A 26,859-nucleotide genomic window follows, 5' to 3' on the forward strand; every position below is an offset into this window, starting at 1 on the left:
ATCCTGGATGGAATCCTGGAATAAAAAAAATTTAAAAAAAGGACATCTGAATACATTATGAGCTTTGGTTAATAATGATGTATCAGTATTGGTAAGGAAGAGTGTAGAATTGTGGAAAGGGGAATTACAGAAACGTTTTTCGGTTTTAAAAAGAACATTTTGTCAGCTGGATGAGGAGTGACCAGCGGGTTATGAGATGAAGACAGGGAAATGAGTTAAGTTTTTGCATTAAACCAGGAGGAAAGCTATAAAGGAAAGTTAGGCAATTATTTTCACTAAAAAGAATTAAACCCATTAAAGAATTATTCAAGAATTTCTAATCAGAAATTTGTGTATTAATTATGCAGAATTAGCTGGTATGTTCATGCCACATGTTTTTATCCAGAAATAGGTTTTATTCTTTTAAGAATCTTTCATTTTCCATTTAGCTCTATATTTTGAAATATTTATCAGGAATGATACATATTATTACATTAATAAGCATCATGTTAATTATCTATAGGAAGTTTACGCTTATCTGGAATAGATTATCATGGTTGATTTTATCCAGTAATAGCTAACTTAAACCCCAGTTTGCTTTTATTTATTTTAAAAATTGGATAAATATACCCCCAATATCTTGAATTGCTTGCCCGAAACATAGCTTGTCTTTGACATATCAATAGTTGACTAACTTCCATTATGTAAGTATGCTTTTTATGTCATCATTTTGAAAGACTATGATCTAAACAATGGTTTGAAGGTCTTCTCCTTTACTTTCAGTTTGTTAGATGAATTTGATAATTTCAGCACATCCCTTTATATTTTCATTTTTGTTTATCTTATATTATATCAGAGTTTATTTATGGCAGGCTGACATTTTGCAAAACACACCAATTTGTCCTTCAAATTAACATTTTTTCTCTCTTACAAATTCTGACATTTTGTGGTAAATATCAAGCTATTAATCTACTTCTTTATCCAAAGGCATTTAATGCAGCTTTCTTCATCAAATCATAAACTCAAAATGTTGATCATTTTGATTATTAATTACTATTAATTAATGAAAAATATAACATATTTTAAATTCAGATTTTAGATTTTAGACATGTTTTCAATATGAATTTGCATGTAAAATCAAATGGTCAAAATATATTATCATCATCACTGTTGCCATAGTTTCAGCTAACTCAGTTTTTTAGCATGTCACTTAATTGTTTGGGGGCTTTTTAAAAACATGAAGGAAATTACGATGTTAATGAAATTTTACCATTTTACCATAATTGGTCTCTTGATTTTGATTAATTTTCTTTGAATAATTACTTGATAACTTGAATAACATCATTATAGAAAAAGGAATTTTCATGGTGCATTTATGCTGGCTAAAGTTTAAAACTAACTTTAAATGCACCTTGAGTAAACTTCTCGTATTTTTCATGGGAAAGACCACAGAACCAAAATGGAACATATTGATTATCTGTAAAGGGCCATGTTCTAGCAATGGCATCAGCCAATAGAAATCTTTCCAATTAGACCATTATAGATTTTAGGGTCAGAAATGTTCTATATCCTCAGGAGATACACTCTCAGGGACACTACAAAGTTATGGTGTTGTTACTGTTATTGATTTGACTCACTGTTTTCTAAATAAAATTGGCTAAGTGATCACTTTTTTAAAGCAGTCTCATTTGTTTTTTCATTGCCCTAAAAAATAATATTTCAGGTAATGCCACCTATTTTAGATGAGAAGATTGTTGTTTGATGTAGTTCACCTACTGAAAGAAATTTCTAGGAGCCAATAGGGTTAAAAATGTTCATTGTTGAAATTAAGAACCTGAGGTAGAAATACATATTAAGAAATCATTTCTGATATCTTGATTTCAAAATATTGTAGCTAAAATTGTAATTGGTAGATCTTATAAAAATTTTTCTTTGACTAAAAATAAAAACATTTTTTATATAAGGGGCACATATTTTCTATAATTTCTGAACTCCATAATAAATATCAATTTTATAAGGAAAATTAATATGATCTGTAATGAGCAGATAGTTATGGTCTATATGATTACTGATTTATGAAAGAAATTCAAATAAATAAAACATTCCAAAATGTATTTCAGAATAACATCTACGCCTACTTCCTCTCATGGCTCTTAAGGATATATGAAGTCCTAAGAATACTCTCATGCTAAAGTTTGCTATTCACTATATTTATTTATTCAGCAAACTTTTATTGAATGTTTACTATGTACCAAAGCTGTTCTAGGTATTGGCACAGTGCTATGAACAATATGAACAAGACTACTGTTCTCGTGGAGCTTATATTTTAGTGGAGAAAGACATTTTAACTAATGATCAACCAATAAAATAAGGTAGTTTCAGATTGAAATATGAAAGAAATAGGTTCACATAAGAGTATAGAATAAGGGAGATAGCACCTACTTCAGAGAGTGTTTTAGGGAAGTGTGTAATTTGAGGTGAGATCTGCATAAGGAGCCAGCCAGCCATGTGAAGACCAACAGTCAACGTCACTTAAAATGGTTCTCCCTCTGTGTGTTCTTATTCCTTTCCCTGTGGGCCTTCCAGTTTCATTGGAAAGGGTGTGGAGCTGCTGGATTCTGTTCTAAATAGAGAAAAACTGAGGACAGCCAGATATATTAAACCTAATGGTTTATTTCTTATTTTCCTGCTACCCCTATCTTTCCTCCTGTCTCTTCTCAGCACTTCTGCATACTTTTAGACCAAGGAATGATTTCTTGTCTTACATATGTTAATATAGAAAATATAATACTTTTTAAAATTATAGTTGACACACAATGTTACCAAAAAAATAGGATACTTTAGTGTTTCTTTTCCCATTAGCACTTACTGGGTTCTAACACACTATAATTTATTATTATGACTGTTTTTGTCTGCTGTCACCACCACCATTAGGAATTTTGATGTTATTTTTCACTGATACATCTAATAATAATATTTTTACTATATTATGTTAGTCACCATACAGTACATCCCTAGTTTTTGATGTAAAGTTCCATGATTCATTACTTGCGTATAACACCCAGTGCACCATGCAATACGTGCCCTCCTTAAACCTATCACCAGCCTTTCCCATTCCCCCTGCCCTGAAACCCTCAGTTTGTTTCTCAGAGTCCATAGACTCTCATGGTTCATCACTGATACATCTAAGAACTTGATATGGTATTCAGAATGTAGCAGATATGAAGTGAAATATTTGATGGTTGAATAAGTTGGCACCTTGTATGAGGGAATTTGCTTGAATTAGTGTCTGCTGGGCCTTGTTCACCATTGATACCGAATCATCCTTTTTCTGCCTTCCATTTCTAGAATCAGTCTAATCTGATTATTAAGCCTGTGGCTGAGAATGAACTGTCTGACACAGTGTTTTCCAGGGCTGTCTCCTGTGGAACCTCCTACAGATAGTCTCAGGTGGAAAAACATTTTGAAAGATTTTTACAACGCTTGTAGTGCTGACTTTCCTTTTGAACAAACAAAACAAAATGCTTTTCAACTTGAGGCTCTAGCATCCAGATGATATGCTGAGTAGAGAGAGTGCTTATGCTAAATCTGCACTTAATCTTGAGTACATTTATGCTAACAGATTAGTTACTTTAGGGCGTTACTTCTATTTTAAGGCAGTTTGTATTTCAGGTATAGTTCCTGACAGAGACCTCCCCCATCAGTTTTATCCCATCATTATGCTCCTCATTGTGAAAGGTAGTGGAGTATTCTGTGTAACAAAATTTGGTCAAAGTCTGCAAACAGTACTTCATGTTCGAGCATTACATTGCAACTTAATTTGTGAAGAACTGTAGCTATGGTTGTGACAAATTAGAAAATGTGTTAATTTGGAAAGTCTAGGTGTCTCATCACCCCCTGGTAGTGGAATCCCAGATTATCCTCTACATGCAAGCTGGAGTCAAGATATCACTCCTATCGCTAATGAAAGCTTTCTTTTTTTTTTTCTTTCTATTAGTAAGTATAGTTAGATAATATTGTTGAAGTTTTAAAATATTTTAGTGCTTTAGTTCATGGTTATAACTTGCAGATCTTTCTTTTAACTACTACTTTATTCATTCAGATATTCTTTGGGAAAAAGTAGGAAATCGTAGATATTTTCATATGTGTCCGTGTTTTGCTTACATGTCTCAAAACATGATTTTTGTTTCAAGGTAGTTGGTTGTGTGGACCCAGAAAGGGCCAGATCTGTTTCTAACATACTCTCATGGATCGGCCCCTGGGGAGAAAATTCATTTGTATTTTTTCCATTCAAAAAGATATTTTTTTTCTCAAAATTTTAAAGACATTTTCACTTATAACTAATCTCCTACAGCAATTATCTTTCTTCAGTCTCTGTTTAAGTGCTTTGTAATTCTTCAAATGCTTAGAAGCTTTTTGGAAATCAATGTCACTATATTTAAGCCATCCTGTATATGCCAAAAATTTAACCATCTTCTCAACTGACTATAATTCTTTATTTTATATAAGAAATACTGATATTTCTTACCTAGAATGCCATTTAAATTCCTTAGTGTTATTTCTTTGCACTGAAAGCTGGGATTATTGTAAGGCTCATCTCTTTTGATTTCCTTTGCTCATGGATTGTATCTTCCTGTACCTTTTGTCCAATGTCTAAAATTTTTTTGTCAGATACTTTATATAGATTTCTAGCTGTTTAAGGGAGGATATATCTCTCATCCCTGTTAGTCTATTTGTACTGGAAGTTGCAATTCAATTCCATGTTTTTGGATCATTTTCATTGAAGATTATTAGAGGAAAAAGAGATTTCAATACCTTAATGGTTTAATTTCAGCTGTCTGGGAAATTTCACTTATGTTGCCCATCTCCTCTATTCTTGATGTAAAAGGGTAGTAGTATTCATTATATTATACCTACTGTATGCCAGGTATTATGGCAAGAATTTTTATTAATTCAGTTGATCTTTCCTCTAACATTATGAAGTAGGTACTTTTATTATTACTTTTCATATATGGGACAACTGAGACACAGATAAGTTAAATAGTTTTCCAAAATATTTACGCCAATTAAGTGAAAAGGTGATTTCAAAATCAGAAATTCTCTATTCAGATACTCCGTTATTGGCTAATATACTATGTAGTACTTCCTGAAGAACTGTGTTACAATATGTTACTCTATGTTAGCAGAAATGTAGAACAACTTTAGCTTATTGGCTAGTTTCGTCTCTCAAAATTCATTTCTGATTAACATGAAATTGTAAAATGAGATGATGTATTTTATTTTTTGAGTAGAATATAACAAAATAATTGTATGCATGCATGCAGCTCCTTTAGACAAAAATATATGGAAAGACAAATCCTCTGTTTCCTTAATAGAGTAGAAATTTATTATTATTTTTTTGGCTTACAAACAATTATTAGCGTATTAATAGAAAATGTGATCATTATTAAATGAAGAAATTCATTTACATGTTTTAGTTAGGCACATTTAATATGTCATAGGACTGCACATGAAACTTCACATACATTCTTGAAGTAATTTTGTAATAGTTTTTTAAAACTATTTAATGTAATAGCCTGTATAAAAGTCATCATTGTTGGTTGTTGGCTTTATTTGGTGTTCTAGATGAAGTTTTGATTTCAACATATATGATTTATAATATAGTGATTCAAATCTTTTGATAATATTAAAATATTGTATTTACAGATGCCATGAAACATCACCACAGATATTGGAAAAGAACATATATTAAGTTTCAAACTTTCTTTTATTTTGATTTTTCAGATTGCATTCTCACAGCACAATACAATCATGGATCTTGTGCAGTTTTTTGTCACCTTCTTCAGGTAATTTGCTTTTACTGACTTTGAATTTATTAAACCTATATTCTAATAATGTTGTATCAACCTGTTAGGTAATTTATCAAACCTCTAACCTTAAAATATCAAATGGTGTGTCTTGAATAGTTTTATATGTTTAAGTATATATGACAGAGCAGAGGAAACATACTTGAAATATACTTGTTAAGATTATTTTGCTACCATACTAGTTGATTGCTAATGGAGTCAGTGGAAAGAAGATGACAACTTTGTGTTCCTGTCACATAAGTAATTAAGGCCTGTTTTAATTAATGAAATTAGCAGTATATTCACTATATTGATTAGGTATATCTCCTAGAGTTGAATCAACTGAATTATTTGTTAGGAAATTATCACATTTAGCACAATGTACTAAAAATCTGTAGGGAATGTATTTATTGTCCTCAGTGAGCTTCTAATCTGGAAATAGTAAATATGATTTTGAATAGAGCATCATTCCCTAGATCATTAGTTATCTGAGGTATTAACAGTTAGTTAATAAAAAGTTTCCAAAATTAAACAACTTTGGAAAATAGGGCTCTTTTAGTGTGCTTGTAACTGACATTACTTCTACTACTGATACTATAGGAGTTTTTTTTTTTTCCTTAGAGTGTTTAATGTGCTGATTTGCCATGTACCTTTCTAAAAGAGAGGTTAGAGTTTGTAGCATTTCTCAAAACATGAAAACTCTTTTCAGGAAACATCTATTATTGTTTCCATGGGATGTAAATAAAGAAATATTGGATTGGGAGAAGTGAGTTAGGGATAGGCTATCTGTGTTATGGCATCTTAGATTATCTGGATAGGAAGGGATGTTATTTTTGTTAATATGATTATTGTGTGTACATGTTGTGCCAGTCCACTGGGTGCCTTCATGCAAATTAGACAAATGTGTGTCCTTCTTTTGGTGGACATAGTCCTATATCATGGCACACAGCTTTACAGAGTGCAGTGTGAATTTTGAACTCCACTCACCAAGTTGGCTGGGTTACTTTATACTAAGTGAAGAAACCTGTACAACCCAATCCTTGACGTAGATGATATGCCAAGCACCTTCTTAAACGCCAAAGTAACCATTATTGGTTATCTTGTCCAGACACCCATACAATGCTTGAATTCCTAATACCTTCCCCACAGGGGTCAGCAAATATTTTCTGTAAAGGGCCAGATAGGAAATATTTCAGGATTGTGGGCTGTACCATCTCTGTTGCATGTATGCAAACCTGCTGCTGAAGTATCAAAGCAGATAGAGCCAATAAGGAAACAAATGGGAGTGGCTCTTTTCCAGTGAACCTTTATTACAAAAACAGCTGGTGGGCTGAGTTCTGCCTGTGGACATAATTTGCCCAACCCCTCATCTAGCTTATGCCCGAATGCCTTTAATGATGAAATTGTGCCATCTCCTGAGATAGCATTTTTTATCTTCAGATAACTAATTGTTCTTTGTAATTGAGATGAAATCTGTCTCCCCATAACACCACTTCTCATTCATCCGTATGGTCCAACACAGAGCAAGTCTCATCTCTCATCTCCATTTATAGCCCTTCAGTTTTCTAAACTCTTTTTTCCAATTTACATAATTCCCTGTCTCTTTATCCACTTCTGTTGTTGAAATCTTTGTCTTGTTGGTCACTTTGCTCTGAAAACAGCCATGTTTGTCTATGTCCCTTTAAAAGTTGTGATTTCCAGAATTTAATGCTGTAAACACATTTATCACTAACGTGTTGCATACTTTAAATTTGTTGCTTAAAAATGAAATGAGGAAACATCTTAAATAGATTTAATGTTTGATGACTATACTTCTGAGCATAAATGGATTTTAAGGCTATTTATGAGGTTCTAGTATGTTTTTGTAAAGCATTAGAAGTTAAAATTGAACAAGCATTATTAAAGCATCAACATAAAACTGGGTTTTTTGATGCAGAAGAGTGGGGATGGAAATATACTGAAAAGTTCAACTCTGTAAAAATTCACAAAGTTGAATAATATGTAAATTATTAAATGTTTAGGGTTTTATTTTAAGCTTTGATTTCTATGCATATTTAAGTTCAATAGCTTTTTTTTTTATTAAGTAAAAGAAAGCTGGTGTTGTGTACCATGTCTTAGAGATGATCCTATTTATTATGTTGTCATCATGGACAAAGTGAAATAAAATATTCTACCTGTTGTGTGAGATAAAATATATTTGATGTGCTTTTTGTCATTTAAATTTCTCTCCGTAGTGAAATGTAAATTAGTTTTAAAATTATCTCATTGTTAAGAAAAAACATGGATAGAATATTTTAAAGTTTTGTGTTTTTTTTTTTTAAATAAATCCACTGGTAAATCTTAAAAGAGGGTTTTAAGCAGGTCACCATTTATGGACATCCTTCAGTCAGGCCACTAGCACTGCTATTGCTGTTTCTAACGGATATAGCAGAGGTGAATGTGTCAGCTTTTCCGTTTAGCCATGATTTGATGGAGGCTGGTTCACAAACTCTGTCAGTTTTTACCTCTATGTTGGGCATAGTCTGGGGTAAACATGACCGGGCAAGTACAAGGGAGATCATTTATAGGCATAGCCTGGCTCTGATCTTAGCTTTCTATACCATCATAAGTAGCTCATAGTTAGTAGGTGAAAATCTCAGTCCTTTCATATATAGAATTAAAAGACTTCGTTGTTGTGAGAGTCTGTAATATAATAAATTATTAGAAAACTGGAATTTATTTTATTTTAAAAATAAATGTTTTTGTCTGGTATGTAAAGTAGAAAAGTCTGTGTGAATCTGAAAAGTTAAGCCTGGTAAACTGAAGGGAGATATAGTAGGGACCACTGCCCTTGCACCTTTTAGAATTTTAATGGTGGTTTGTATTTTCACTACCCCACTGGGATGACAATGCTTTTAATTTACCGTCTTAACCAGATGGAGGGTAGTTTTAGAGGTTGCCTCTTGGTCTTTCCCACTGTGATAGATCTTACCCCACAGGCCAGGGACACAATGTAGAGGTTACTCTAACCACCTTGTACATAAATTCTAAGTATATATTTAAGAACTGGGGAAATAATCACTGCTTGGATCCAAAGACATGGTTGGTCCACAGTGAGCCAGAATTTAGCAAAAATTTGTAACATGACTCCTGAAGACACCCCAAATCTAACAAGGGGCCATTAGGACATTTTAGTCCTTGAGTATCTGTGTCATCTCTTACATAGTATCTAATATTGATTAAAATATCTACTTATTTCTCTTGTACTGTATATATAACCATGTGTATGCCTGTATATATACCCAAATATATACAAATATGGATAGGGATCATACAAAGATCCCCTTTAGGACCATTTACACACTTTTCAAGATGTTTCAAGATGTCCTTTCTACTATGGACCCAGCCACTTGTTCAGTCAATGGGGTTCTGGATTTGTAAATTAGCTCCCCTGGGAACTGAGCAGAGGGTCATGGTTTTTCTATTGGGGCAACAATTCTCAGCCTGTTGTTTCCTCATTCTTACTTAAAATAAAAGTAAATGTTAAATAGCATCATTGTTGGCTGCTCACCTATTTGACCTCTGAGGATGCCATGCATTATTAATCATCTCCATAGCTCTTTGTGGGCAAATCCCCTTGTCTACTCCAATAGTCTTATTGATCATGTGGTAATTGTGGGCCCTGGATTTTGTCAGTTAAGCCCTGACACCTGGCATCTTTAACTTAGGGTTCCCTTACTTATTATCTACTCCTATTACTGCCTCTCCTCTTGTTAGCTCTGGTCTGAACCTCTTAGTGAAGCTGATGCCCCCTCTCATCAGCACATTCCTTCTCTAGTGGCCTTGGTGAATGATGTCCCATGGAACATAATCTACTGGTAGTTCTTTTGGCCTTACATAGTGTACCCATTCTAGCATATTCCCTCTGTTGGCTTCTTTATTCCTTTCTCTTCCATCTGCTTGGGCAACTCAGGCATTTCCATTACACTTTCAACTGGCCATTGCTTTTTCCAGACTTCCAGGAATCACTCCAGCAGCAAGGTTACCCCATGCCATCCTCATGAGTCCTCAGTAGTGTATTATATCTCCTGCACCAAAATTCATGAATTCTTGCTTATCCAGTCTTACCTGCCACCCTTCTTTTTTTTTTTTTTTTTTAAGNTAAGATTTTATTTATTTATTTGACAGAGAGAGAGACAGGCAGAGAGAGAGGGAACACAAGCAGGGGGAGCGGGACAGGAAGAAGCAGGCTCCCAGCAGAGGAGCCTGATGTGGGGCTCAATTCCAGAATGCCAGGATCACGCCCTGAGCCGAAGGCAGACGCTTAACGATGGAGCCACCCAGGCGCCCTACCTGCACCCTTCTTGATCAAACACCACCAAAATCCAATTCCTGTCATACTCCCCTGGTTCCTGCCAGTACATTCTAGCTTATTCTTACAGCTCTTTCAAGTATATAATATCTTCCCTTTCTTATGAGACCAGGATGTATTATGCTGTCATTAAATCCTAGTTATGGGGTGCCTGGGTGGCTCAGTTGGTTAAGCATCCAACTTGATTTTTGCTCAGGTCATGATTTTAGGGCCGTGAGATCAGGCCTGCTTCACTCTCTGTGCTTGGTGTGGAGTCTGTCCCTCTCCCTCTGCTCCTCCCCCTACTCGTGTGCATTCTCTGTCTCTCTCTCTCTCTCTCTCTCTCTGTCAAATAAATAAATACATAAAATCTTAAAAAAAATAAACCCTACTGATCAGTCTGGCAAGCAGGAGAGGAGGTGGTGGCAGCTCATTAGGGGCATGTCTGTTGTCTCTGTTACTAGGGAAGGAAGTCGTAGAGCCAACGGAAGCATACTCAGAAGCCCTCTTCTCGATATCCCATTCTAAATACTCCTATTCCATATTTAAGGGCTAGTTTTTCCCAACCATGGCCCTTGTCTGTGCATGAGAGAACTGCTCTGGCTGAGTCTTTGAAAACCTAGGGCTCTGCAACTCTAACAATTAGATCATCAGCCTGGTGCTCATCCATATTGGCTTTTCCAATGTCAAAGATAAGGGCCTTAGTTAACGCTACAAAAGGGACTCTCTAGCTTTTATGTTTAGTTACTAATGTTTATTACTGCCCGTAGTCTCTCATTATCACACTGCAGGTATTAATGCAACGTAGCAGTAATCAGCCAACCCAGTCTCTTTTGAAGGCGATTTCCCTAGGTCCCCACTGGCGAAAGCTTTAGCAATTGCAGCGTTCTTCCAGGGCACTGTCCCTGCCCCACTGCCAACACTGATAGTGTTCTTTTAGCCTGCCAGGGAATAAGTGAGCCAGTTCCAAATTCCTTTTTTATAACCTCATGATTACCCAGACTACAAGTCCTCGGAGAAGCAGACAAGATGGGATTAAACATGCAATAAATGTATTAGGGAAAACTGCAAAGGAAAGAGCAGAGGAGAAGGTTAGAGGTCTTTTACACCATAGTGCTGATCTGACCTCTATGAAGCAGAGCAGGAACAAAGGGAAGTTGAGTGAAAGCCTGAGATTTCAGTGCACTCCTCCAGGAGTTCTGCATCTCCCAAGATCAGGCCTACTTTGCCATGCCTGCCATGTTCAGTCATTGGCTAGAGACAGCCCTTGGGAAGTGTGGCATTCACATGAACACAGCGATGGATTTCAGAGTGCAGTGGCTGGGGCCCTTGATTAATTGTGCTCTCTGTAGTCAGTGATCAGTGAGGCAAATCTTAATGGTTGGCATGATAGATTTGTTTGTTGCTTGAAGGTTTGGTAGAACTGCCCTATAATACCATATGAGGGCAACCCTCTCGGGTCCCCTTCCTCCTCGGGGGCTTTGTACTATCACTTAGCTATCGCTCAATAAATCTTGCTCTGATGGGGCGCCTGGGTGGCACAGCGGTTGAGCGTCTGCCTTCGGCTCAGGGCATGATCCCGGCATTGTGGGATCGAGCCCCACATCAGACTCCTCTGCTGTGAGCCTGCTTCTTCCTCTCCCTCTCCCCCTGCTTGTGTTCCCTCTCTCGCTGGCTGTCTCTATCTCTGTTGAATGAATAAATAAAATCTTTAAAAGAAAAAAAAATAAAAAAATAAATCTTGCTCTGCTGCCCCAAAATTAAATAAATAAATAAATAAACCATATGAATTTGATAAGGCTTTTAAATTTGCTTTCCTATGATTTGATTTTTTTGTGGGTAGATTTTTCAGTTTCTCATGAAATTTCATTAATATTTACATCTCAGGTTTTCTATTTTTCCATGACATAGGTGACGATTTTCTTTAGGAAATTGTCCATCTTATCTTGTTTTTAAAATTTATGGCCATATATTTTCCAATATAAATATTCCAGAATTTCTCTTATATTGGAATTGTGTCTCCTTTTTCTTTGTGAATTTTGCCTCTTTTCCTATTTCATTTTTTTCTTGATAAGCCATGTAAGAGCTTTGACAATATTGGGAGTCCTTTTAAAAGCCAGATTTCATGGCTTCATTCCATTGTTTTTTGTTTTCTAATTCATTATTTTCTGCTTTTACTTCACTTTTTTTAATTTGCTCTATTATTTTCCAAATTTTTGATTTAAAAATGTAAGCAGGCTTATTAATTTCTAGCTATATGGCTCTAATATATGCATTTAGGAGTAACAGTTTTTTAAAAAAATTCTGTTTCAGCTGAATTCCATGGAGTTCAATATATAGAATTTTATCATCCTGCAAGTCAAAATATTTTCTAATTCTGTTTATGATTTCCACATGAATCATTTAGAAGTCTATTTTTGAATTTCTAAATATGTAGGATTTTTTCAGTGTCTCTTTTTTATTGGCTTTTCTTCAGTCAGTAAAAGATCTTTATGATATTTTGGTATTTGTTGAATTTTTTTCTGTTGTTAAATATATGCTCAACATTTGTAAATGTTCCCCCTATTTGATAAAAATAGAGTTTCTTAGATCATTGGGTTCAGGATTTTATGGATGGCCCATTAGATAAAACTTATTAGTTTTTCCTGTATGTTCTTTTTCAGTGTTCATGTTTCATCTACATATTATTAAGTGAGATTTATTACTGTGTCACTCTATTACTTTTGCATTTGTCAACTTTGTCTTAATATTTTTTCATTTTATTATTATGGCTTTAGGTGCAAACAAGTTAGAATTATTAAATTTTTCTTATGAATTATTGTGTTTTTCCTTCAACTTTTTTATTAAGATAAAACACACATAAAATGTGCCATCTTAACCATTTTTAAGGGAATAGTTCAGTGATATTAAATACATTCATATTATTATGTAACCATCACCACTATCCATGTCCAGAACTTTTTATCTTACAAAACTGAAACTCCATGCCATTAAATAATAATTTCCCATCCCCCTTTCCCCAACCCCTGACAATTGTCATTTGGCCTTCTGTCTCTGTAATTTTGGGTACTCTAGTACATTATGTAAATGGTGTCATATAGTATTTTTCCTTTTGTGGCTAACTTATTTCCCTTAGCATAATGTTCTCAAGATTCATCCCTACTGTAACATATAACTGCCCTCCTTTTCAAGCTGAATAATATTCCAGAATTTCTCTTCTATTAGAATTATGTCTCCTTTTTCTTCGTGACTTTTGCCTCTTTTCCTATGCTTTGTAGATTTGTAAATGTAGCAGTTTGGAGGAGGTTCATTTTGGTATTTTCCTATGAATTTTACATGAATGATAATCTGAAATTGATTTATGGATTATTTCTCAGCCTTCATTTAACTCCTTACATATGGCTATACAACAATGATTTGATTTGGGTGGGGTTGATCCCTTACTAGCTTCAGGGATGGGCTAAAGACAGTTAGTACATAGCCTTCAATAGCCAAGTACAGGTGATGAGTGGGCATGTGTAATGGTATGTAATATGAGTCCTGGAATTCCTGCATCCATTTTTGTTCCTAAGAGGGAAACAAGCCTGAGGACAGAGCTGATGCACAGTTGACTATATAGTTCAGAAAATCAGAGAACAATGTAGCTAGGGTGCTGATCCATCCAAACTTGGGCGTTATTCTTCCTTTTGACTTTGGGGAGTGTCTTAGTCTGCTTGGGTTGTCATACCACAGACTGAATAGCTTTAATAACAGAAATTTTTAAATCTTACAGTCCTGCAGGCTGGGGAGTCCAAGATTTGAGTGCCAGCATTGTTGGTTTCTGGTGTGAGAATTCTTGATTTGCAGATGGTTGCCTTTTTGTTGTGTGTTCATATCATCTTTCCTCAGTGCATGTACATTGAAAGAGAGTGCAAGCTCTCTGACGTCTCTTTTTATAAGGACACTAATTCTGTTGGCTCAGGGTTCCACCCTCATGAACTCATTTCACCTTAATTACAACCCAAAGTCCTTATTTTCAAATATAATCACATTTGGGGTTAGGGTTTCAACATACAAATTTTGGAGGAACATAATTCATCCATTGCATTCTGCCTCTGGCCTCTCATAATCATACAAAATGCATTCATTCTATCCCAACAATCTCAAAAGCCTTAACTCATTCCAGTATCAACTCTCATCTAAAGTCTCATCTAAACACCATCTAGATCAGATATGGGTGAGAATTAGAACACAATTCATCCTGAGGCAACATTTTTCTCTACGTGAGAACTGTGAAACCAGACAACTTATACGATTCCAAAATACCATGGCCGTGCAGGAATAGGATAGATATTTCCAATTCATAAGGGAGATAGATATCTGAAGAAGAAAGAGGTAACTGGTCCCAAGCAAGTCTAAAACTTAGCAAGGCAAATTCCGTCAGATCTTAAAGGTTTGAAAACAATCCTTTTTGGTTCAGTGCACCTCCAGGTCCCCTGGGGTGGCATCATCACCACACAGCTCTACAGAGTGCCCCTGCCCTTCTAGCATGGTGAGGTGGCCCTGACCTTGCAGGACTGTGCTGCAGCTTTGTCCCCAAGACACTGGGTAGTGGCATCTTGGTCCCCCCAAACCATAGGTAGAACCAGTCTTGTCCTGAAGATCTCTGACTTAACTTCAGGGTCACTCCCTTTTCTTAAAGGATAAAGCATGTTCCTAACTGGTCCCATCCTGAAGAATCCAAGAAGCCTGACAGCCTTTTTTCATTTTGTCTTGCTTTCTCTCTCCCCTTTAGTTTAACCTCACAGTGTCTCTGCTGGTATAATTTCATCTCTATTCCTCGTTCTGTGGTGATGGCTGATTAAGTCCCTGCATCATACCCCTGATCTCCTCTTTATATATCTTTGCTCAGCCACACCCTTCATGTTATTTTCGGAACATGATTTCTCAGCTTTTGCAATATGGATAGGCTGACAATTTTCCAGACCTCCGGGTTCTGGTTCCTTTTTTTCTAAAGGATTCCTTCTTCAATTCATCTCTCCTCTTGCATTTTGCTCTAAGCCGGAATAAGGTCCAAAGCTACATCTTCAATACTTTGCTCAGAAATATTCACTGCTAAATTTAGTTATATAGCTTGCAAGTTCTACCTTTCACAAAACCCTAGAACACAATCCAGCCAAGTTCTTTGCCATTTTATAACAGGGGTGGCCACAGGGCTCCCGGGTGACTCAGTTGGTTGAACGTCTGACTCTTGATTTCGGCTCAGGTCATGATCTCAGGGTCCTGGGATTCAGCCCCACCTGGGGCTCTTCGCTCAGTAGGGAGTCTGCTGGAGATTCTCTCTCTTCCTCTCTCTTCTCTCTCCCTCTCCCTGCCCTGCCCCTCTCCCATGTTCATGTGCTTGCACTCTCTCTTTTTCTTAAATAAATAAATCTTTAAAAAAAAATAACAGGGATGGCCTTTCTTCCAGTTTCCATTAACCTGTTTCTCATTTCCATCTGAGACTTCACCAGAATGGTTTTTAACATCCATATGTATATCAGCATTCTGTTTGTGATTGTTTATGCATTATCTAAAAAGATAGAGACTTTCTCTCTAGCTGTTCTTGATTCTTTCTGAGCTCTCACCAGAATTGCCTTTAATATCCCTGTTTCTTCAAACAGTCTCTTCAAAGCAATCTAGGCTTTCTTCAGCTCCTCAGAATTCTCCCCAGGCTCTACCCATTACTCAGTTCCAAAGCTGCTTCCACATTTATAGGTTTTTGTTACAGCAGCACCTATTTCATAGTACCGAAATCTGCCTGTTCATGCTGCCATATCAAAAACAATAGGCTAGTGGCTTAAAGAACAGAAATTCATTATCTCACCATTCTGAAGACTGGAAAATCCAAGATCAGGGTGCTGGCATGGTTGGTTTCTGATGTAGTCTTCCCCTTGGCTTGCAGATGTCCACTTTCTCGCTGTGTGCTCATATGGCCTTTCCTCGTTGTGTGCTCACTGGAAGAAGAGAAAGGGGGAGAGAAGGAGTGAAGGAAGGGGAGAGAGAAAGCAAAGAAAGGAAGGGAGGGATGGAGGGAGTGAGGAAGGTAGGAAGGGAGGGAGGAAGAAAGGGGGGGGAAAGGAAGGAATGGAGGGACGGAAGGAGAGGGAGGAAGGAAGGGAGGGAGGGAAATAGGAAGGAAGGAGGAAAAAGAGCTAGAGAGCCCTCTGGGTCTCTTCTTATAGAACACTAATCCTGTTGGATCAGGGTCCCACCCTTATGACCTCATGTAACCTGATTAGCTCCTAAGTTATCTATCTCTAAATATAGTCACATTGGATGTTGGGCTTCTGCATAGGAATTTTGGGGGAATATAATTTATTTCATAGCAGGGAGTATGAAATCCATTTAGTCCCAATATTGTTCATACCACTTTGTGATAGATTTCTGTCTCTTGCCTTTGAAATAATTTTAACTGACAATGCATCCTAAGGCATAGTTAAGTCTTGCTTTAACAATCCTCAAAAAAAAAAGTACCAGTTTATGGCAATGAATGTATTGCTTTTCCACTTTTACCCACTAGGCTTTGTTGATTTTTCATGGTTGCCAACCTAATAACTGAAACAAATAAATTTTTTAAATATGCAGTTTTCATTGCATTCTAAGTTAGCAATTTATTTTGTTAATATTTTAGTTGGTAAGAAAAAAGACATCCCTAAGTGTTGGGAAGGTATTTTAAAACCCGTGAAAGATATTTTCTGGAATAACAATTATTAGGAGGTAAATTACTTTTTAAAATAATATGTTTCTATATTTCAACACAATTCCCTAGTTTGTAACATTCTTCAGTGAAATAAAAGATTAATATGCCCAAACCATCTTTTAAAATATGTATTTAAGACTTGAATTTTATGATCAATTAACCTCAAATTGCTATAAAATAGTGACAATATTATCTCTTTTTGCATTTGGCCAACTAGATTACCACAGAGGATATTTCTTTGTCACTAGAAACCTGCTTTACAATATAACCTTATACCACACTGTGTTACTTTTTTGAATTCTTTTTAATTTTCGCTAAATGAGAATACCTAATGAGTTCCATGGTTTTTTGCATTAAGAATCCATTCCATAATGACCATTTTATGAAGGTTAAAATCAAATTATTGAAATATCTCTCCCTAAGTTCCTATGCTTCCCCTTGTTTTTTTTTTTTTAATCCCTGTAGCTCATGTACTTGCTTTTTTAAAATATTTCTTTTCTTTTCTGTTTTTTTCTATTTCCATTAGGAGGATTTTACTAAAGGGTGTTGAACCTTTCAGATCTTCTGGCATTATTATACGGCAGATTTTATTAAAAAAATGAAAGCCCGTTTATTCCTGCATGCCCCCCCCCCACATATCTGTACCAAGGAGCAATACGAGCTATTGTATGCTATGATATAAAAAATATGAAAGAAAGCAGTGAAACTAGTTTTTTCTCTGACAAAAGTGCCACATAGTGGATTAAAAGATGCTAATGCTGGATGTTGCCTATTAAGACCTTTGACTTAAGAAATATATTAGGGAAAAGCTTATTAAACAGATAAACCCAGAAATCTTAGTCACTTTATTGAATAAGTTTATTTCTCACTCAACGTCCATTGGGCATAATGGGAACCAGTGGAAAAACAGTGGTGTGCAGGGCACTGCTTACCAGGATTTTAGGTAGGGACTGGGATTTTCTGATAGTCCCAAAAGGATGAATTTCAACAATACTGGGTAAATTTCTCAGGTGTTCTAATTTTTTGCTGTTTAATAAAGCAAGTGTTCTTAATAAACTGGTTTTGTTTTATGTTGATTTTAAAAAAAGAACTAGAACTTTTATTTGCAGTTTAGTTTGTTAGAAATCAAAAGCGTTTATAAACGTTACCTTGATATAAAGGATAAAATTGCCTAATAGGACATCTAATATCAGAAATTATTAATAGATTTTTAAATCAATTAAAGAACCAATTCCATTCATTTAATAAAAGCTTAATGACAACTACTACATGCCAGGAATTGAGATATATTTTACTGGGTTTTTAATATTTATCGGAGATTATTAAAATTTTATTAGAAGAATATTTTTAACTGTTTATTGATTTTGCCTATTTGCATCATCATGGTTTCTGTTGCCTTTTACTGATAACCTAATATGAATTAACATAGAAAGCATTTGCTGCAAACCCCTAAAGTATATATCTCCTCTCCACAAGAAGGTGAAATTATAAACAAAATTTTATACTGGCATTGTGCACCGTTATAAAGATGACACTTTTTATTTGAGTCCTGAAATTTAGATCACAAAGAATTTAGATTTCTCATGGAGAAATTAAACCAGTCTTCACCATCTTGAACTGAATCTCTATCACGTAACTATTTTGGGGGATATATTGTGAATTACAGATTATTAAATAAAAATGCATTTTGGTGCTTAAGCTGAATTGAATTATTAAATGTAAATGAATTTTGATGTGTGGAGTATTGTCTATTATTGAACATATTCTGAAAGAAACATTTGGTAAGATTTGTTGTTGGATTCAGCACAGGGATTTTAAAATTGAATGTGTTTTTACATTTTACCTGAAAAGTAGTGGTAAGACAAAGAAGTCAGCAGAATGGGAGGACTTGGAATTTAAGACTTTTGTCACTTTAGGTGACTTACTTAATTCTCTATGACTCAGCTCTCTTATCTTTGAAATAAGTACATAACAGTATATATGGTATATCATGTGTGATTGTGGTAATTAAATAATGCGGGTAAAACACATAACATAGTGCTTGGATGGATGTTAGTTTTTTAAAATCATTATGAATGTTTTTCATGAGTTCTGTTTAGGCACAGTAGATTGGAGGTGATATATCTCTTATGTTAAAATGCTTAAGAATATCGATAGGACTGAAATTCATTAAATGGATCCTTGGTCTTTATCTGAAGTATTAATTCCTAGTACCATATTGTAACAGTTAAACTTTTAATCTGTGGTATAACAAGGGAAGTGTAACTACAATGGTAATAATTCAGACTGGAACAGGGTTTCAAGCCACAATTGGAATATTGAGTTGGGAAAATCTTTGTTACCGGCACAGGGCTGGACTTCTGTATTGAAAGGTATCTACCAGCATTCCACTAGATGTCCACCAAATGGTGAAACCAGAATGTCTCCAGGCACTACTGAATATCCCCTGGAGCACAAAACTCTCCTGATTGAGAACCAGTGAACTAGGGGGAATCATATAGGCTTTTTCAAATATATAAAGAAGCTTTAGCATATAGAAGAGGAATTGACTGATTCAGTGTAAATCAGAAGACAGAAGTAAGCAGTATTGATTGATAAAAGTTAGAAAGAGCTTAACAGAAGAACATTGTTATAGATTGAGCTAGCTAAAAATAGAATGCAGAATGCAGTGACTAGTGAGCCAGCAGCTTCTCAGCTTAGAGGAGTGATTAGAGACAGGATCACGGAGTAGTGCTGGGCATTTCTTTCCTGGGCGGGTGTCTGAATTAAATCTCTTAGATCACCTTTAATGATAAAATGCTCTCATTTGGGTTGGTATAATGATATAGGTTTGGAAATCATTCCAGTTGAGGTTTATAGTTGGGGCCATGAGGATAACTGAGCTCATTTTCTCTGAGAGCCAGAGAAGGTAACAGCATGGTGTGAACTGGGTTTTAGGGAATGTTCATAATTTAAAAGAGGGAACCTGGAGTGCATCCTACCTCATTGACCTTGTAGTAAGTCAGGAAGGATGAAGGGAAACCAAGAAAATAAAGGAATTTCTTTGGGAAAGTAATAAAATTGATAACCCCCCACAGCAAGTCTTATCAAAAAGAAAAGAGAAAGGACCCAAATAAATAAAGTCACAAATGAGAGAGGAGAAATAACAACCAACATCACAGATACAAACAATGATGAGAGACTATTATGAAAAACTATATGCCAACAAACTGAACAACCTGGAAGAAATGGATTAATTCCTAGAAACATATAAACTACCAAAACTGAAATAGGATGAAATAGAAAACTTGAACATACCAATAATCAACAAAGAAATTGAATCAGTAATAAAAAAAGATCTTTCAACAATCAAAAGTCCAGGGCCTGATGGCTTCATAGGCAAATTTAACCAGACATTTTAAAAACAGTTAATACCTAATCTCCTCAAACTATTCCAAAAAATAGAAAAGGAAGGAAAATTTCCAAATTCATTTTATGAGGCCAGCATTACCCTGATACCAAAACTAGACAAAGACACCACAAAAAAAAAAGAGAACTATAAACCAATATCTCTGATGAACGCGGGTGCCAAAATTCTCAATATAATACTAGCAAACCAAATCTAACAAGTACATTAAAAGAATCATTCACCATGATCAAATGGGATTTACTCCTAGGCTGAAGATGTGGTTCAGTATTCACAAATCAATGTGATACACCACATTAATTAAAGAAAAGATAAGAACCCTACGATCCTTTCAATAGATGCAGAAAAAGCATTTGACTAAGTACAGCATCCTTTCATGATGAAAACCCTCAACAAAGTAGGGATAGAGGGACCATTCCTCAACATCATAAAGGCTGTATATGAAACACACGTAGCTAATATCATCCTCAATGGGGAAAAACTGAGAGCTTTTCCTCTACAGTCAGGAACAAAACAAGGGTGTCCACTCTCACCATTGTTATTTAATATAGTATTGGAAGTCCTAGCCACAGCAATCAGACAACAAAAAGAAATACGAGGCATCCAAATCGGCAAGGAAGAAGTCAGACTTTGACTGTTTGCAGATGACATGATATTCCATATAGAAAACCCTGAAGATGCCACCAAAAATCTTCTGGAACTGATACACAAATTCAATAAAGTTGTAGGATGCAAAATCAATATACAGAAATCTGTGGCATTTCTATACACCAAAATAAAGCAGCAGAAAGAGAAATCAAGGAATCCATCCCAGTTACAATTGTACCAAAACCATAAGATACCGGGGAATAAACCTAACCAAAGAGGTAATAAACCTGTACTCTGAAAAATAGGAAAAACTTACAAAAGAAATTGAAGATGACACAAAGAAATGGAAAAACATCCCATGCTCATGGATTGGAAGAACAAATATTGTTAAAGTGTCTATATTACCCAAAGCAATCTACACATTTAATGCAATTCCTATCAAAATACCAACAGCATTTTTCACAGAGCTACATCAAACAGTCCTAAAATTTGCGTGGAATCACAAAAGACCCCAGATAGCCAAAGCAACCTTGAAAAAGAAAAGCAAAGCTAGAGGCATCACAATTCCATACTTCAAGTTATATTACAAAGCTGTAGTGTACTGGCACAAAAATAAACACATAGATCAATGGAGCAGAATAGAAAACCCTGAAATGAACCCACAACTATGTGGTTAGTTAATCTTTGACAAAACAGGAAAGAATATCCAAGGGAAAAAGGGTCTCTTTAACAAATTGTGCTGGGAAAACTGGACAGCAACATGCAGAAGAATGAAACTGGACCACTTTCATACAGAAACACAAAAGTAAATTCAAAATGGATTAAAGACCTAAATGTGAGACAGGAAACCATCAAAATGCTAGAGGACAACACAGGCAGTAACCTCTTTGACACTGGCCATAGCAATTTCTTACTAGATATGTCTCCTGAGGCAAAGGAAACAAAAGTAAAAATAAACTATTGGGATTTCATCAAAATAAAAAGGTTCTGCACAGTGAAGGAAATAAAAACCTACTGCATAGGAGAAGATATTTGCAAATGACATATCTGATAAAGGGTTAGTATCCAAAATATACAAAGGATCTGATACAACTCAACACCCAAACAACAAATAATCAAATTTAAAAATGGGCAGAAGACGTGAATGGATATTTTTCCAAAGAATATTTAAATGGTGGCTAACAGATACATGAAAAGATGCTCAATAGCATTCATCATCACAGAAATACAAATCAAAATTACAGTGAGATATCACCTCACACCCATCAGATTGCCTAAAATTAACAACACAAAAAGCAACAAATGTTGGTGAGGGTGTGAAGAAGTGAGAACCCTCTTATACTGTTGGTGGGAATGCAAAGCGTGCTACAGGCTCTGTGGAAAACAGTATCAAGGTTCCTCAGAAAGTTAAAGATAGAGCTACCCTATGAACAAGCAATTCCTTTACTAGGTATTTACCCAAAGAATGCAAAAATACTAATTTGAAGGGATACATGCACAGATGTTTACACAACAACATTACCTACAATAGCCAAATTATGGAAAGAGCACAAATGTCCATTGACTGATGAATGGATAAAGAAGATGTGGTATATGTATGTGCATATACATACATACATATATACATACATAATAGAATATTAGCTATGAATGAAATCTTGCCATTTGCAATGATGTGTATGGATCTAGAGAGTATTATGCTAAGGGAAATAACTCAATCAGAGAATGACAACTATCATATGATTTCACTCATATGTAGAATTTAAGAAACAAAACAAATAATCATAGGGGAAAAAAGAGAGAGGCAAACCGAGAACAGACTCTTAACTATAGAGAACAAACTATGGTGACCAGAGGGAAGGGGGGTGGGGACAGAGTTGGGTTAAATAGATGATGGGGTTTAAGGAGTGCACTTGCTGTGATGAGCCCCGGGTGTTGTATGTAAGTGTTGAATTAATAAATTGTACACCCGAAACTAGTATTACAGTATATGTTAACTAACTGGAATTTAAATAAAAATTTTAAAAAAGGAAATATTAAGAAAGAAAATATTAGGAAAGAGTTTTAAAGAATGGATGGCTAGTATTGTCAATTGAAAAGTGAAAGTCTGTTAATAGAGAAAAGACCAGTTTATTTAATATGTAGAAAGTCACAGTGAGGAAATATCCTCTAAAATGCTGAATATTTTATAAACATTGATCCTTATTGATACTAACAACTTTGTTAGTGTATAAGCCAGATGCCACATTGCGAGGAGTCAAACAGGACTAGGTTATGAGGAAATTGACGTGGAGGTGGCTACATTGATTACTCTTGATAAACTAGAGGGAACAATAGGGTCAATAGAATAGGTTGTCGTTTTATTTTTCAGGAGATATGGGACTTGGGCACTTTTGGAAACCTAAATTAAGATGAAATAAAAAGTTTGCAAATATTAGGGGAGAGATAATTATTAAAAAACAAAAGACAACTTACTGGTTAAGAAGGTTAGGATCACAGGCTTTCTTCTTTTTTTATCTACTTTATTTTGATACTGGGTAACAGATTAGAGAATGAAAATGGAAATAAAACTATTGTGAGATTGTGTGCAAGATCAGAGTCTCAACAGTTGGGGAGGAGAGAGTTTGAGGCTTACAAAACTGGATTTGAATTTTGACTCTACCACTTACTCCCTTTGTGACTATAAGTAATTTATTTTGAACTTTCTGAGCATTGGATTTTTCTTTTTTAAAATAAGAATAATATATTCCATCTGGGAGTGTTCTTCTAAAACCAAACCCAAACATCAATGTGAATGAAGTATTTAACACAGTATCTGAAATGTGCTCAGCACTCATTGGATAGGTGCTAGAATTGCCATTGCTATCATCATTGAAGGACATTCTAAGATCTCCTCTTCAAGTGAGACAAGGAGAAAAAAGTATATTAAAGAATTAACAAGAGTAGAAAGTGCTAACATTTGCATACTCTATGAGTGAATCGATTAAAGAATAGAAGGATTATCAATTAAGGATGAAGACCAGGGTTTTTGTAGTGACTAGTGTCTAGTGAATTTGCTCAGCTCTGGGTCTTTTCATAGCATAATGTTTGACCACAGAGCCAAGGGAGAAAAAAACAGTGATACATGGTTGGAACCAATTAATGGGATTCATATGATTCTGTTATTTTGAGATTTGTTAGTCTCAAATCACCACTAACAAAGTATCCTGCATTTTCATAACTTATTGCATATTTTACCTACTATGTATAGACCATATGTATAAACACTGTAACTGAATTCTTCGTGTAAACATTAGCGTATACCAGGTTTTCTCAACTACAGCACGACTGACATGTTGGACAGTACTAGGCGCTGTTTAGGAGCATCCTTGGCTCTACTCATCTGATGCAAGTTGTACCCCTATCAATATTGTGATAATCACACATGTCACATTGCCAGATGTGCCCGGGGGGGGGTGAGTGGGGAGCAAAACTGTCTTCAGTTGAGAACCACTGGAATATTCTCATATCTAAAATAGTTGCTAATACAGATAAAATGAATGAACCTGTGTGCAATTTAAATTTATAAAATTGCCAGTTTTTATGAGTCAATAGCAATTCTAAATAGATTTCTGTTGCTTTATAAGACCAAGAGAGCTGTAAATTTATATTCCTTCTGACAGGGAAAATCTTAAAGATAGACGATACTGTGTAACAGAATATAAATAATTATTCTACCTGTATACTTCGTTTTTACTTGAGAACATTTTAAACACTGCTAATTTATCCATTTTTGCTTTAATTATTTACCAAGGCAGAGTGGTTAGTTCTATATATTTTTAAGTTCTGTACATATTCTTGAATATTTCATTACATACTTCCAGTGTGTTAAGCAAAAATTATTTGTGTTTTATTTTCCAGTTGTTTTTTATCCTTATTGCTGGTAGCTGCAGTGGTATGGAAGATCAAACAAACATGCTGGGCTTCTCGACGGAGAGAGGTATCAGTAATATTACTTAAATCTTTTGTTTAAAGATCTGAGTAAACATGAATCCGTATTGTTTAATTAACACGTGCCCCTCAAGTACAGAGTTTCAAATCAGCTTTACTTACTAAGATTGAACAAGTCGATCTAGAATTTTTAAGCTTTAGAGCAATCTTTAACCACTGTCATTTTAAGTCAGTATCTGTAGAAACATTGGTTAATTGCAATGTTAATAGCAAACAGTTATTTTAAATAGTGTTAGAATTCATTTTGAATATATGTATTAATACTGTTGATTAAATGATTTACAGTCTCCTTAGGTAGTTATAAAAACAATTTATTTTTATAAGTATCTCTTGTAATTTAAAAGAAAATTCTCATATAAAATTTATTTTTGGTTTTTATCGCCTAGATTTTTTAAAGTAATCAAATCTTTACCATTTCATGATTATCTGATAATTCATGTATGTTTGAAGTGTGACTCAGTTTGATACATTTCTGTGTCAGAATTAGTCATTTATGTTCCCTCAAATCCTAAAATTGATAAAAATAGTAGTACTATTGCAGAATAACTAATGATATAAAGATATTAGTTTCATAACTTTGTTCTATTTGCCATTGCATTTCATATATGTATAAATATAATTTTGTGCAACAATATAAAGCAGTAGTATAATTGCTTACTATCTTTTTCCCTACATACAAAATATTATATTTGAAGATTTAAAACTAATCCAGAGTATTCTAAGCTATATGGTTAGTGAATGAGATGAGTTCTTCTTAAATTATTCTTCAGTTTTCAAACATCCATTAAAACTCAGTGCCTGCCTATAATACTTTTGCAAACTTGACAGCCCTCCCCCAGAAATAAATACTTCATCTCGATCATCTCTGTCTCTCTGATTTTTGGTATATGGCCAAGGCAACATCAATGAGAATATACTTGGTATGACCCTATGATAAAAGTAATCCAATTGAAAAGGATCTTATTAAATATAAATACATAAATATTTGGCAAGAGGTGGAATTCTGTGCGGAGATAAGCAGTCTTCTACACGTTAAACCATCTGTTAGATGAAATTATGGATTCAGAAAAGTAAAAACAATCGGTAGCAGGCAATGTGAAAGCCTTCCATAATGGCATAGGCCAAATGACAATTTATGCTTCTAATCATTAGAAAAGAAGTCAAGATCAATCAGGGAGCCTGGGTTCTGACCTCATTATGACTAACACTGTTTAAATACCTGATTTCTAAAGTTTATAAAATGCAACTATATAAATATAGCATCATGAAAAGATCAGTATATGACTCTGTCATTAACTAGTTTCTGAAAATGGGTAAGTATCCTAATTGAATTTCCTTTCCTCTAAAGAGAAGGGATTGTATTTTATAACTAATTCCTCAGGCTCTAGGAATATTTACATGTAATAACTAAAGTTTAGAAATAGTATTAAATATTTGACAAAACTAATGTGAATAGTTCATTTACCTACAAAACTTTCACACTTCTCAAGATGAGAAATTGCTTTTGGTTAGAATTTTATCAATTAAAGGAAATGATGTTGTTTTTGCATATTAGAAGTTCTGGCGAGCTGATATTAAACTTTAATTTTTAAAATACAGGTTTAATTTCTCTTTTTTATTGGAAGTCCGCATCTTCTTGATATTCCCTCGATTTAATGCTCCTCTTTCTAGAGCTCATCTAGGTAGTGAGTGTTATAATAATGATTGAATTTAATTTGCTACCTCTACTGCAGTACAAAATTTATCTTGTTGAGTGGTCATGTGATGTTTATAATATCATGTTAAAAATATTGTGAGGCGTTTTCTCAAATATAATTTTATTAATCTTTTGAATACAGAATTCTAAATGTCTTGGAAACCGTTCATATGTTGATGGCCAAGTAAAGATGCCATTTTGATGACTTACAGATCTGTTATTAGATATAATTTTATATTATTAAAAGATTGTCATTTTGGTCTTAAAGGCCTGAAGACTTTTAACTACACTAGTTGTAGCTAA

The 26,859-nt window shown here is 34.8% G+C and overlaps 1 protein-coding gene across 1 annotated transcript in view; it reads left to right on the forward strand.

Moving 5' to 3' along the window:
* The window catches only part of ATRNL1 (attractin like 1), a 723,131-nt gene that overhangs the window by 310,281 nt on the left and 385,991 nt on the right, over positions 1-26,859 (forward strand). The window contains exons 24-25 of the mRNA XM_034663626.1: positions 5,764-5,825; positions 24,771-24,849. Of these exons, the coding sequence (XP_034519517.1) occupies positions 5,764-5,825; positions 24,771-24,849 (141 nt within the window). The remainder of the gene's footprint in view (positions 1-5,763; positions 5,826-24,770; positions 24,850-26,859) is intronic.

The sequence above is a fragment of the Ailuropoda melanoleuca genome, chromosome 6 (genome assembly GCF_002007445.2).
Source record: "Ailuropoda melanoleuca isolate Jingjing chromosome 6, ASM200744v2, whole genome shotgun sequence".
In the NCBI taxonomy this organism is placed as follows: domain Eukaryota; kingdom Metazoa; phylum Chordata; class Mammalia; order Carnivora; family Ursidae; genus Ailuropoda; species Ailuropoda melanoleuca.